The sequence below is a fragment of the Drosophila novamexicana genome, unplaced genomic scaffold (genome assembly GCF_003285875.2).
Source record: "Drosophila novamexicana strain 15010-1031.04,08,12 unplaced genomic scaffold, DnovRS2.1 tig00000462-arrow-pilon, whole genome shotgun sequence".
Taxonomy (NCBI): domain Eukaryota; kingdom Metazoa; phylum Arthropoda; class Insecta; order Diptera; family Drosophilidae; genus Drosophila; species Drosophila novamexicana.
In genome coordinates, this window is record NW_020824806.1 from 4,725,377 (window position 1) to 4,739,027 (window position 13,651).

General features: G+C 45.3%; 4 protein-coding genes across 4 annotated transcripts; 2 read left to right on the forward strand and 2 right to left on the reverse strand.

The window, feature by feature from the left end:
* Positions 1-126: 126 nt before the first annotated feature.
* LOC115761033 lies at positions 127-1,102 on the forward strand. The gene has a single exon (XM_030702647.1). It carries the CDS (start codon positions 588-590, stop codon positions 1,029-1,031), a length of 444 nt encoding a protein of 147 aa, XP_030558507.1. The 5' UTR covers positions 127-587; the 3' UTR covers positions 1,032-1,102.
* A 4,832-nt stretch (positions 1,103-5,934) lies between these two features.
* LOC115760852 (zinc finger protein GLIS2 homolog) lies at positions 5,935-7,382 on the forward strand. The gene is made up of 2 exons (XM_030702403.1): positions 5,935-6,370; positions 6,444-7,382. The coding sequence occupies exons 1-2, from the start codon at positions 6,000-6,002 to the stop codon at positions 7,225-7,227; spliced, it is 1,155 nt and encodes a 384-aa protein (XP_030558263.1). The 5' UTR covers positions 5,935-5,999; the 3' UTR covers positions 7,228-7,382.
* A 163-nt stretch (positions 7,383-7,545) lies between these two features.
* Positions 7,546-10,918, reverse strand: LOC115760851 (cell wall protein RBR3). The gene is made up of 5 exons (XM_030702402.1): positions 10,547-10,918; positions 10,294-10,460; positions 8,611-10,225; positions 8,414-8,553; positions 7,546-8,341 (listed from the first exon to the last, which is right to left on the reverse strand). The coding sequence occupies exons 1-5, from the start codon at positions 10,612-10,614 to the stop codon at positions 8,166-8,168; spliced, it is 2,166 nt and encodes a 721-aa protein (XP_030558262.1). The 5' UTR covers positions 10,615-10,918; the 3' UTR covers positions 7,546-8,165.
* Positions 10,919-11,193: 275 nt separating this feature from the next.
* LOC115761006 (DCN1-like protein 3) lies at positions 11,194-13,536 on the reverse strand. The gene is made up of 4 exons (XM_030702617.1): positions 12,886-13,536; positions 12,694-12,825; positions 12,303-12,636; positions 11,194-12,237 (listed from the first exon to the last, which is right to left on the reverse strand). The coding sequence occupies exons 1-4, from the start codon at positions 13,082-13,084 to the stop codon at positions 11,880-11,882; spliced, it is 1,023 nt and encodes a 340-aa protein (XP_030558477.1). The 5' UTR covers positions 13,085-13,536; the 3' UTR covers positions 11,194-11,879.
* Between the last annotated feature and the right edge of the window lie 115 nt (positions 13,537-13,651).

Consider the following 13,651-nt stretch of genomic DNA (forward strand, 5'->3'; position numbering starts at 1 on the left):
AATTAATTAGTGAATTTCATTTTGAATAACCCTAATCCAAGCGGAACTGATCTTTTAAGCAAAATGTTTTAAATTTTATATGAATTCCACTTAATTTGATTTTGCTTTTGCTACTTGCACAGCCCTCAAATATATATTGTATTTAAGTAGTTCAAATCGAAAGAAAAAACAAAAATAAACAAAAACAGGAAAACCTGATTCTTATGTATCCATAAATGTACACAGAACAGCTCGCATGTTCGGAGCTAGCATCGAAATCGTAATATGTATGTATTTTAACTCGAAATTGAAATAGGAAAAACAAAAAAACTCGCCCACATTCAAATAGAGCCTTAATAAAATGAAAACAACACTGCGAACGGCGAATATTTTGCGTTTTTATTCAATTCGCCTCAAAAATTCAAGTTCAATTCGCTTTGGCGCCTAAAGTCAAGCGTTAACCAACACAGCGTTGGACCAGCTGGCAGCGCTGCGCCGCTGGACTGTTTTGCAACACTGCTATCTAACAACAAAACTGCATTTCATTGTAAATTCTAGAAGTTTTGCATTTCTCTTCAATTTTTACCAAAAAACGGCAAACTACACAAATGGAAAGCTGCACCGTTTTACCAACTCAGCAAATGGAAGCCTGCGGCAATGCGCCCAAGCAACAACAAATGCCCCTGCCGGCTGCCGGGGAAGCCTTCAGCTCGCACATGGCCCAACTGAATGCGGGCGCTTTGCAGGTCACATTGCGCGTACTCAAGATGAACGGCAGCACAATGCTATTCCTCAGCGGCAAGGATGCGGAGCGCCTGGACGAGTTCGCCATTGCCATGCCGGCACGTCCGCCCAGCCAGCAAATAGTGTCCACCACATTTATGGGCGAGAGCGGACAGAGCGATTCCGTGGTGCTGGCCACAAAGTTGAGCATGCGCTACCGCCGCCAGTTCTATGTGAGCATGAACCTGCAGCTGGATAGCATGGCCCGCAACCAGTTCGAGAGTGCCTTGGTCAGCTATATGCAGAGCAACCTGGAGCTGTTCGTGTGAGGCAGCTGCCGCCATGTATTTATAGTTGTGATTAAAGCAAATGTGTATTGCATTTATTTATATACCACCAATATTTCAATATTTATTTATGAACCGCAGCGTGTGCACGCCGTGTGGGTCAATGCTGGGCGTTTATTTTGGTTTGCCGGCGCCGGGACCCCACGGACTTCGTGGGATGTGCTCCCAGCTCAGGACCACATTGACAACAGTTCCAAATGCATCACAAGTTCAAACGTGCGCGCAAAATTCGTACGCTACGCGCTCAACCACAACAATTCCAAATAAAATCGCAGGAGTACTTTGTGCTGCGCGTAAGTGCCGTTATAAGCCTCGAAACAGTGTTGCGAAATGTGTGTGGTTGGCCGTGCCGATGATACAGGTGCGATTGTCCCCAAAAGCTCGCACGTGTTGCGCCGCCTGCGGCTTATCGCCTTGGATGTCAATGTCGTTCAACCCCCCGCCTCTTCCGAAAATAATAAAACATCATATTGAGCTTGATAAGTGACATTCTTCTGGCGCGCGCGTGCTGTGAACCTTTGCCAAAACGTAATCGAAGCCAGAGATTGCATCAGTCTTGTTGCCCATTTATGCAATATATCTGGATTTCTTTATGCTCTATAGAGATGGGAATAGGATTTTACGAACTTCAACAAAATTGTTGTCAGAACAACATAAACTCTCTGGCCTAAAGCTCAGCTAAGATAAGATCCATTTGTAAGCCCATTTAATGGTATTTTCCAACAGCAATTGGCCCTATTTAAACTGATTGGGTTTATTTGCCAGACAGAAGCGATGTTGTGGAAAATTTCGCTTAATAATTTATAACAATAAATTTCATAAATGTTTGGCCTCTAATAATAGGCCGTCTAGACGAGATATTGTCAGCAGTATCAGCCACAACAACAACAACAACAACAACAACAGCGACAAAAAATAGTAAACCGTTTATAAATATAGCTGCTATTTTGCTACCGCGGCTCCCATGAAAGTCGGGCAATGATATTTCATTTTCATTTTGACCAGCTCTTGTTACTTTTTTTTCTCTATATTTTTTTGGCATATCAAGCCGTCTGCTGTGGAGATAACATTTGGGCCCAGACAATGTACCTGGTTCGAGTTACATGCTCCAGTTGCATGGGATGCGTTCTGGATTCTACGTTTGGACTTTGCACGTCTGTTGTTTTGTCCAGCTTTTAGATTGCAGACATTTGGCCATATCAGCTGTCGAGCGACTCCACGAAAGTTTGCCTTCGATAGGGTCAAGTGTACTGCGAGGGGTCCACGAAATTTATGGCGCCTTCTTCCCGGTTTTGGCATTTGCTGAAAACGAATGATTGACTGTAAAGCTTTGCTTTCTTCCGGTGTTAGCTCGGGAGCATTGGCTAGTGCTGTAGAAGACAGTGTTGCACAGTTCCAGATTATTCTAGCAACTATTTCCCGTTGGATTTGTCAGCTCTGTCTAAGCGAACACCCTTAAGACTAAGGTTTACATTCGCAAACTTTAGGATTCCAAGGATTTTAAGCTTTGCTTTCTTCCGATCTAATCCCGGGATTATTGGCTAGTGCTGTAGAAGACAGTGTTGCACAGTTCCACATTATTCTAACAACTATTTGCTGTTGGATTTGTCAGCTCTGTTTAAGCGAAGAACCTTAGGACAAAGGTTTACATTCGCAAACTTTAAGATTCCAGGAATTCCACGCTTCAGAAGACAGGGGATCCATAATATTCGAAGAGAGTCGGGAGCAAAGCTATGCCTAGACCATTCTCTAGATTCTGCGCCGTAGTTTAGTCGCACTTCTCCCACATAACATCATGTCGCTTGCAAATTGAGAGGCTGGGCCTTTGATAAACCCCTAGACCAAGCCGAAGCCCAGCTCGAAACTCGGCTTGAGCGCACACGCCCCAATCCGAGACTCGTTCCGGCTTATCGCCCAGAGTTGGCACCTTTAGCCAGCCCAAGCCCCAGCCCCAGCCAGACCCCTGGCGCTATCAGTTCAAGTATGTTGTTATAATTTGATAGAAATATTGAACATCATAATATGACAGAGCCCCAAGTAACCGGATCGAGCCGGTTATTGTGTATTGTACTTGCCCAGACTCAAGCATTCTATATGGCGCACTTGCTGGGGATTGTTTTTAATTTGTTTTTTTTTTTTTTTTGAATATTTTACTACGGAAAAATTAATAAAACAGTTTGCGGCGCACGCGTTCACCTCTAAGAGATGAGATTTCTGTCGCTGCTGTTTGCTAATCTCTGGAGGATTGGGTATGGGCATGGGTCTGGACATGGGCATGGTAGTGGGGCAGCTGTTTGGCGACATGCGATGCCGGACAATTGTTGTTGCGGTAGCTGCTGAGCTCGGCTCGGCTCCAATATGGTCGCTTATCAGGCGCAGCTCGCGCCATACAAAGTTCAGTTTTTGATTTCAGGGGAACCAGAGAATCCAGATTTGTATTATTTATATATGTGTATGGAAAATAAATATTTTCGTTGACGGAATATTACGCATGTTGTGCAATAAATTCGGGTCAGGGGTATCAATTAGAAGATCGCAACAGTCGAAATCAATGAGAACAAAAATAAAATATAAATTGTTAAAAAAAAAAAAACGTTTCAAGGAATATTTCTAATCCCTGACATTGTGAATGTTTATGTATATTACACCTATAAGTTGGTTTCAATTCGGGCTCAAAGCTTTACAGATCAATAAAGAAAATAAGTACGACTCGGCATTGCCCGACTAGGAGATACCCTGGAACCCTCGCTGAGCAGCAGACGCTAACATTCTAGCTTCCTTCTTTATATCCTTCTTCCCTTAGTCCCACAGCATGGGAAATAGTTAGTAAGGACGAACTACAATCACAATTTCAACATAGGAATGTTGAAGTCGGCTATTGACGCCAAAAAGTGATATATTCTGGATCTAGGAATAAATATATTACATGGAATCGACAATGCCAGGGTATAAAACAATGGTTAGGCAGCTTTTCTAGAGATCTATTTACAGAACGGATTAGGATATTTCTATATAATGTCTAAGTACAGTATGCTTACGCAATATATTAATTATATAGATATTTCGATTTTCCTAGAAGCATTCCTAAGCTCATTGACAATTAAACCCAAAATTCTTATATCAGGAAGACTATTATATTATTATATATATTATTATACTATATATATATATATATTATATATATATATTATACTATATATTATTATTATATATATATTATTATACTCATGGACCAGTCTTTACTAGAAGATCTATGCGCTTTTTCGGATTGAAAATTACAAACTCTAGTAATTACTTTAATTCCCATATTGGAATATTCTTATAAACTCTTAAGCGGGATTATTGGATTATATTACAGCGATAAATTGGGCACAGTTAGGCTTTGGCTGAATGAAATTCTCGTTTCTTTTCTTTCAAAAGAACATTGTTTAGCTTGTTTTATGGAAACCTGATGAACTTCAGTCCGATAATTTTTATCAGATTTTAATGACAATGCGTAGGCAGAAAAAAAAAGGCAACAACTGTACTTCGAGCCTTCTAGTTAATTACAGTCCATAGGGCGATAGCCCGTTTGGCTGTCGTATCTGTAAGTTAATCTAAAAATAAATCATGATTTTTTGCGCACTTCGATTACAGCACGCGGTTGCACCTGCTGCATTCGTCTGACATTGTCTTGATTCAGGTCGCGGGCGGGGGCGGGGTTTATATGGAAGAGGCGCCTAAAGCTAATCGTAGCCCCTGATGTCATACCATTTCCGAGTGGTTATTTATGTAAGACCCCCGCGATTGGAGTAGCAGCAACAGCAACAGCAACAACATATGAATTGTGATTCACTTCCTATCATCAAATGTGGCCAGACTGCGCCAGCTATATAGCTGATAAGTTAACCACCCAGCAGAGCGTCGGAGCAACAGCAGAGAGATATGGCTGTCCGTGTTACCCCCCTCGGGTGTTTTGGCCTTCGGCTGAATGAACATACACGAAAGTAAACACAGACGGCGGAGACGCTACAGAGTTGCCCATTGATAAGACATTGGGCATTGGCAAATGTTGCTGGCCCAAAATGTCAGCGTCATCGTTCAGCATAAAGCAGAGATACGGCAGGCATGTGGTGTATTGTACGCTATAGACTTGGCCCGGACCTGACTTGGCCCGGGTCCGATACGAATCGAAGTCGACTCGGCACTTTATCTGCACGTAATACGGCCACCAGCTGGAGGGGATTTCAGTGACTTGCCTCGTTTGTGTTTCCGAGAGTACGAAGTGCAATCCGTGTACGGGCGATAGCGACCGAATTGCCCCCCTCAGAGGCTGCTGCTGCTGCGGCTGCGGCTGATCATTGCCCACACACATGCCACACACACATACACACATACACACTGCCAGCTACTAGACCGATTTTCCAGCAGTGCGTTTCGCTGATAAGCGCCAAGTCAGCCGCTTGTCACGCGCCCGCCCCACCCCGCCGCCGTCCCGCCGACCCGTCGGTGCGCAGCAGGGAGCAGACGGTGTTTCACTCACGTACATGATGTGTGCACTTGCCCCGGTTGTGAGCCGCCCCGTATACCGCCCCGATCCCGGCCAGAGTCCCTCCCCCCCTCAGAGCTATCTGCGTGGAATTCGTGAATGTCTGCTTCTTCTTGACATTTGAGTTTTTTTTTGATACGCACACGTAACTAACTTGGCCCACGGATGTCCGCCGTTGCTCGGCTATGTGTGCGCTATTGCCCACCTGCCACCCCGCCCCGGCCGGCCCCGTTGGCCTGTCTGCGTGCACAGCCTTCGGGGCCTGATAAGCGTACGTCGCAGTCTGGCCTTATCGGCACAGAACTTTCAATATTACACGAATGTCTGCAGGCGAGCGGCTCATTCGTTTGGCAATCGCACTCGCGAACGCACCACACAAATATAACCCAATACCTCACACTCCAACACACAACCTGAACACAATGGATATATTAGTACAAAAGCCCAATTTCTGTCACAGCAGCAGCGAATACTACGAGCCGCCGCCAAGCAGCTATTATACGCCGTACAATACGCCGCCGTACATAGCGCAGAACGGACCCGGCAGCTGGCTGCCCGAACAGCAGTTGCCGCAGATGCAGTACCTCCGGTTTCCCACGCCTCCGATAACACCACCTCGCGCCTCAGCTCCGGCTGCTGTTGAGTACGGCTTAAGTCCACGCACGCAGTCCGTCATCATGAAGTGCACAAAGCAGAGCTCGACTTCCGGTTCCGGTTCGCCGACAGAATCCTGCAGCGAGCAGAGCAGCTGCAGCGACTGCGACTTTCTCTGCAATTGGCACGATTGCGGCAGGTGAGTGTCCGGCATTCGATCGTGTCCCTTCCAACAGCTTACTCATGTTGATTTCTCCCCGGCCTGTGTGCAGAGTTTTTGAATCTTTGGAGGCGCTGGCACAACACGTCACCTTACGTCATGCGATCGCCTCGCTGCTGGATGGCCTCTATTATTGCCGCTGGAGCGGCTGTCAGCGCAGCGAGCGCGGCTTTAATGCGCGCTATAAGATGCTCGTCCATGTGCGCACCCATACCAAGGAGAAGCCGCATCGGTGTCATCTGTGCGATAAGTCCTTCTCGCGTGCCGAAAATCTCAAAATCCACATACGCTCACATTCGGGCGAGAAGCCCTACAAGTGCCACTTCGAGGGCTGCCTGAAGGCCTACTCGAACTCCTCGGATCGGTTCAAGCATACGCGCACGCACTCCATGGAAAAACCCTACATGTGCAAGGTGCCCGGCTGCCAGAAACGCTACACAGATCCCTCCTCGCTGCGCAAGCACGTCAAGACCTTCAAGCACAGCATTCAGCTGATCCAGAGCCAGACTTCCACCTGCATGCTGGAGGGCAACGAGTCGTCCTACACTTGCCTGCCGCCGGCACAGCCGCAGCCGCAGCCACTGACCGCGCCCATTGCCGCACCACAGCCAGACCCCGCCGCACCCAGAACAGCCTACTACTTGGACCTGGCCGATCGTGACAACGTGGCAAGCGACTATACGCTGCGACCCAAGCACAATAGCGAATATGCCAGCACAGATTACTGGCTGAGCACGCGGGAGCACAACTATCGTTATCTGCACAGCGAGGACTATTCTATGGATATGGAACTGGACTTACCCACGCCGCTTGATCTGCGCGTGCACAGAAGTTGAATGCCATATGGTGAATGAATGCCATTCACTCTAGTCATCAGGCTAACACACTAGCTCTTGTCATTAATGTTAGAATTATCGTTTAGTTTTCAATAAAGACTGTTGTATGTAATTTGCATTGAATTGCGCATGAAAAACCAACGAAACTTTATATAATTTTCCTCTAAATAGTCACAAATTTCCGCGCACTTTTAAATGCCGTTATACTGAACATATGATAGTTTAACCAGTACCGCAAATGCAAAAAAAAAAAACAAACAGTGTTGTGTAAGCACTGTACAGCGCAGCTCAAAAGTAAATCGATAATCGATATGTTGGCCGCACGCGTCATATTCAAATTGGAAGCTGGCAGCTGTTCAAATAAAGGGTGTCGATTTTATTGATGTAAATGCGCATCTAAACGATATTTTTAGTTTTACAACTGTGTTTATCATATATTCCATCATTTACAATATATAGGAATGTTATCTTAGCTACGACTACAACTCGATCCATACACACACGCATATTAACAACAAGAAAAATGGTGAAATAAATAGTCAAAAAACGAGTTCACAAATTAAATATGCTATATATATATATATGTAAATACATACTTTGAAAGTTGTATATTTCAATTTGCAAACATACTGAGGTCCTCTTTTCGAAAAGCAATTGTTTTATTGCCAGCGTAAGAGTTATAAGGAAACAAACAAGTTGTTATTATTCAACTGAAGTTATTGAGCATTTAAGACCCAGTAACAACGGTATAAATAGCACAGATTGTGCTTATATTTTTGTTATTTTTGTGTATAATAATACATACTTTCAATATGTACACGCACAGAGCAGCAAATCACTTGGCCAGATTCTCAACGCTGGCCGCCAATTAACCAGATTTCATAATACATTACATATACTTTTTACCATTAAGCAAAGCTATGGGCTGTCATTTAGAATTACGCCCTAAAGAATCTTACAACTCGTACAATGTATTGTCGACAAATCGGGCACTCGTTTAGCACCTTTCCGCAATTGGTGCAGGTGGCCATATGACCACATTCCAGAAAAACGCACTCAATGGGCGCATCCATGCATATCTTACAAAGTTCATCCGTGGCAAGTTTCTCAACAGCTGTACATATATATGTGTATACGTATATAGATAATACAGTTTTGATGTATACAGAAATATATAAGGACTTACCTGGCGCTGTGCGCATAGTTTTCCATAGTCTGCAAACGCGATCGAGCAGCTCCTGTTTCTCGCAGCAGCCTTTGTAGTCAACACGATGCAACATTAGAACCTCCTTTAACTGTTTCACCGTTAGATTCTCCAAGTCTTTTCTGTGAAAGATACATTGGAATTAGCAATATTATGAATGCATGTGCCTTTCCACTTACCGATCCTCAAAGTCTTCCAAGTTCACGAAACGTGAATCCATGCTGTTGCCCGGCTCAAAGCCCAGGGACGAGGCATACACGTGAATGCCCTCATCATCCTCCCAATGCGTTTCGTTCTCATCCTGTGTGGGCGAGAACTCAATCGTTGGCGTTATCGGCAAGCCGGCGGCACCAGCGCCCGCTATGCTGCCCGCATCTGTGCCGCTCAGCGGCGAGATGGCATGACTGTCCGCTTCGGAGCAGTCTACAGACTTGGTGCGCTGCTCCAGGTAACTGAGAAACTCTTGCAGCTCATGCTTGATATCCTCCTCAGACATTTGCGAATTCTCCAAATGTCGACGCATCCTGTCCACATGTCGGCGAATATTTGTTTTATTCTTGCCACACCGCTGACAGCTGCTGCTGGAGGCCGCGCCTGGCTCAGGCTGCTCGTTCAGTGTGCTCAATGCCAATCCGCTGGGCGCAACTGGCGATTCATCATCGCTGGAATGATGGCGACGATTCAGGTAGCCGTCGGAGCGACGTCGTGTAACCTTTTTAGTGCGCTGCGGCGCCTGCGGCACCGTGACTGTGCGCTGTTCAAAGCTAGGCGCCTCGCCAGGCACATCCCGCACCGTCACCTCCAGAATTTCCTCCGTAGCTGCCTCAGCTTGCGTGGGTGAGCCCTGCTTCTGCTGCAGCGCTTGGCTGCTGCTGCTTGGCGCAGTTTGTTCCAGTATTTGCCACTGATCCAGGTTGCTGCTGTTGGTATCGGTTGCCGCTTTGCTCTCGTCTGAAATGCCGCCAATGGCGCCCAGCTCCTCGAAGCTGGACTGCGACGAGGCGTCAGCACCGCATGCGTCCACCTTGGAGCTAAGCGAGCCCTGCTTGGAGAAGCCAGGACTGGTATTTGTGGTTGTTCCTGTTGTGGTCGCAGTTGCTGTCGTCGTCGCACCCAGACCCGCTGTGCTTGTCTCCAAGGGTGGCCTGCTCAGGCTTGCCTGGCCAGCGCTGTTCTCGCTATTCTTGAGCGATGTGCGTTCACTGAACGTGGTTATTATCTCATCGTCCGAGCATTCACACTCCGAGTTATCACGCTCAATATTGTGCAGCATCCTAGCCGCTTCTGTGGCCATCACAGACACAGATTTGGGCTCCGGTGCGGCTGTGGGCGATGTTGTCGTGTGCGTGGACGAGGTCGATGGACTGACATGCACATGCGCCACCTCCGTGGAGTTGGTTCTCGCTGTGGCTGGGGTTCGTACAGGTGTCTGCACTTGAGCTGCACTCGCATACGTTGGAATTTCGCGCGTGGACACACGCGGCTGCTCAAAGATGTGCGTCGGCGGCGGCGGCGGCGACGATGACGACGACGTTGCTCCATTATCATGGGAAGCATGTCGACTGTTCGCCCGACTGTTGTCCGTCGTTGGTTTAGTATTGGACTTTGTGTCAAAGGACGCTAAGGAATCACTGATATTGTCACTCAGATTGGTGAAAAAGTTTTGGCACGTTTGCTTCAGACTGTCCATGGGATTGGCTTGGCCACGTCCGGGACTATTGTTGGGCGGCCGGCCCGTATCGCGATCCGACTGAGCGACATGTGCCAGCACCAGGCCGACCAGTTCCTCTTTCTCTGCAAGGCGAACGCATATAGATGACTTCTATTTATTTTGTTTTTGTAGTGCGGCTGCAATGACTCACCCAGGCAGCCTTCAGTGGAAATGTGTTTGGATTGCAAATAGAATATTAAATCTTTTGGCTTTAGTTTCAACAAATCCGCGTGCAACAGCGGCCTTTGGGCAAATATTGCACAGCGCTGGCAGCGGCGCGCCGTCGTCGCCGTCAAGCAATTGTTGCAGTAATAGCGCCTGCAAAGCCAAAAAAAAGTAACAACAAATCAATTTGAATGCCAATTTACGAATTATTGTTGCAAATTTCGATTGGGCCAACTTACCTGCAGTCGAAACAGCTGCGTTTACGGCGAAAGACCGTGAACTCAATGCCACAGCTCTCGCAGGGCATGTTGTTGTTCTTGTTGGTGTCCTTTCCACTTTCGATCGACCGTTTCCGTTTGCCCGTATCCTTGCCCTTTGCTCCTCCTCCTTTACGCCCACAACACCATTGCGTTTGTGTTTTCAATGTCAAATCGTGAATCAATTTCACGGAACGCGCAAATTTGTTGGCGTAGCTGCCGTGCTGAGACAATCCGCCAAACAGCTGAGGTAATCGTTTTAGGCAACTACTTACTCATCGGGGCCTATAAACTAATAAGCAAGTGGATTTTTACAAATTTTTATCAATATGCAGTAAGTACGCACGTACATACACACATGTATGTATGTACATGCGTCTGTGCACAATAATCAGCACATCACTGGCGAAAGCGATAGCCATCAACAAATATCGATTGCACTATCGATAACGGGTAATCGGCGACTGGAAAGTCAACCGCTCAAAATTACATATTTAATATGGTTTTAAATTATTAATCTAAAAAACAGGCAAGCAATTAAAAATGTTTTGATCTAATATGGAAGAATCATAAGCAAGCTGGCATTAGTTTGGTTTATGTTTATTTAATTCACATCCACTACTTAGAACTAAGTATGTAAGTGTATGCAATTAAATAGTTAAGTGCCATAAAATGTTGCAATCTTTGCATTTTTGTTTTTTTAAATAATACATCTGTTAATAGCTATAATGTATAATTTATACGATTTGTTGCACACATTGAAAACATGTTTGCTCTTCTAGTTGAATTAAGTCATTTAGTACAATATATATATATATATATATATATACACATGCGGTTTCGTATGATTGAGCTTTTCGAAATTCTTGTTGATAAGTCTTTAATTTATAAACAAATGCGTCCGTTGCCCTTTTTAGCTGCGCGTTAAATGTTTGCAAGGTAAATTATCATCTAGCTGGCTGACTGGCTCTGTATGTGCATTTGTTGTTGTTGCAGTTTTTTTTTCTTTACATTTTTTTTCTCTAATATTATTGTTGTTGTTGTTGTTGTTGTTCGTGGTGGTTGTGAATCATCCAAGCAGCGCCAGCACCGCATCGTAGATGTATGACCGTTGGCCAGAACCGACTACAAAGGTTTTCTAAGTAAACAAAAACAAAACAAAACACAAAAACTAACAGCAAGATAATAGATAAGAGAGCGCGCAAATGAATAACGTGTTGAAATTGTACTGCTTTAAATTTCTATTAGCGAGTTGAACGTTGCTTGGCCCTAAAAAACGATTATGTGTGTTTTGGCTACTGGGCTGCATCTTTAACTATGACACGTGACGCGTATCGCCGCCGGCCTTGACATGGCTCTGTAATGGATCATCATTGTTGTTATCATCATCGTGGACGGTCACCTCCAGTGCACGATTCTTTTCATATTCGACAAAGTCATCGAAGAGACTTGGCCACGCTTCGGTATCATCATAATTTTCTATATCACATTGTTCAGTAAAATTGAGGTACATGTTCCATGTATCCTTGGGTATGCGGCGTATGTTCGGATGCTTTTCGAGGAAGATTACCCAGTTTGAAAAGAGATCAGGTGTTTGTACAGTGAACACTAGTTTCCACAAATCGATTGCCATTTCCAGCGACAGCACGCGCTGATCTGGCTCCAAGCCAAAACTAAAAATCACATATAAACATCAATATAAATGGATAATTCAATTGTTATTTAGCTTGCAGCATACCGAAACGTAAAACGATAGAGCTGCTTAAACATTTCCGAGTCAACCTTAAGCATCTCAATAGTCTGTTCAAGTCTTAAGCGTATGCTCGCAATTGTATCCGCCCGCATCTTGTGCAGGCCGTCAATAAATTCAGTTTTGGTGAAGCGGCACATCTGTGATGCATCGAGGCACCAGGCAAGCACAAGTATTGCAAACTCATCCGGCTGATAGTTAAGATCATTGCACAGACGCTCAATGCCATCAGTGAGTATCATATCTTCATCGTCTGGATCTTTGTAGATCTCAAATAGTTTATTTAGCGTTTGATCTGACACCTCCATGGATTCCTTGACCGCTGCAATTGTAATAGATTATTAATAGCTTCCCTTTAAATGTGTGCTCCAACAATTACCAGTTGTTATAATTTCGCTCATGGTCGGCGCACTTCCATTAAGCAAGCCTAAGGACTTAAAACTATTACGCTTAGTATCACAATTATTTGCTGGCTTGAGTGGAGTTCGATTAGAGAGCAATTCATCGGTTTCTGCAGATATATAGATCGTATAATATAGGGCTTGCATGGAGCTAAATGTGATTCGCTTACCGCGTGGCCTGTCGTTGTATATGGCGCAACGTTCATTTGCATTCACCCCAACGATATCGTAGCAGTTGCCAATGCTGGTGGCCGCTTGGCAGCTGTTGGCGTTCAATGTGTGCGATGCGTTTGGAGATGAGCTGCTTGTTGGCAATGTTGGTGCGGCGGACGACGACGACGACTGGAAGCATTTCAGGCAATTGCCCATAGTGCGCTGCACGCTCTCACCAGCGGGCCCTTGGACTAACAGTATTTCCTTGGCTGCTGCTTTGATTTATGTGTAGTATATATATATATATATATGCGTGTGTGTGAGCAGGTGTTGACACTTGTTTCTGACTGACTGACAGTGAGAGGTATCCGTATCCGTATCCGTATTTGTATTGCCTTTTAACTTGGCTACTGGCTACTATGGGCTATGGCTATGGCTATGTGTGTGTGTGTGTGTGTGTGGACCTATTGAATGTTATTATTAATTACTTAGCTAGCGTTAGCTCGCCTTGACATTGACTGCTTGACATTGGCACTGGAATTTCCATGGAACGTTAACGAGCTGTTGCACGCGGTTATTGATGCAACATTGATGCATCGAACATATGGTGAAGAGTGCTTCCTTGTTGCTGCTGCTGCTGCTACTACTGCTGCTGCTGCTGCTGCTGCTGCTGCTGTTGTTATTTTGATACCTCCTACGCAAACTCATGTGTATGTATTTGTGTATGGTGTATACATACATATGCAATTGTAGTAGTCAGCAACCACCACAAATGTGCGTGAA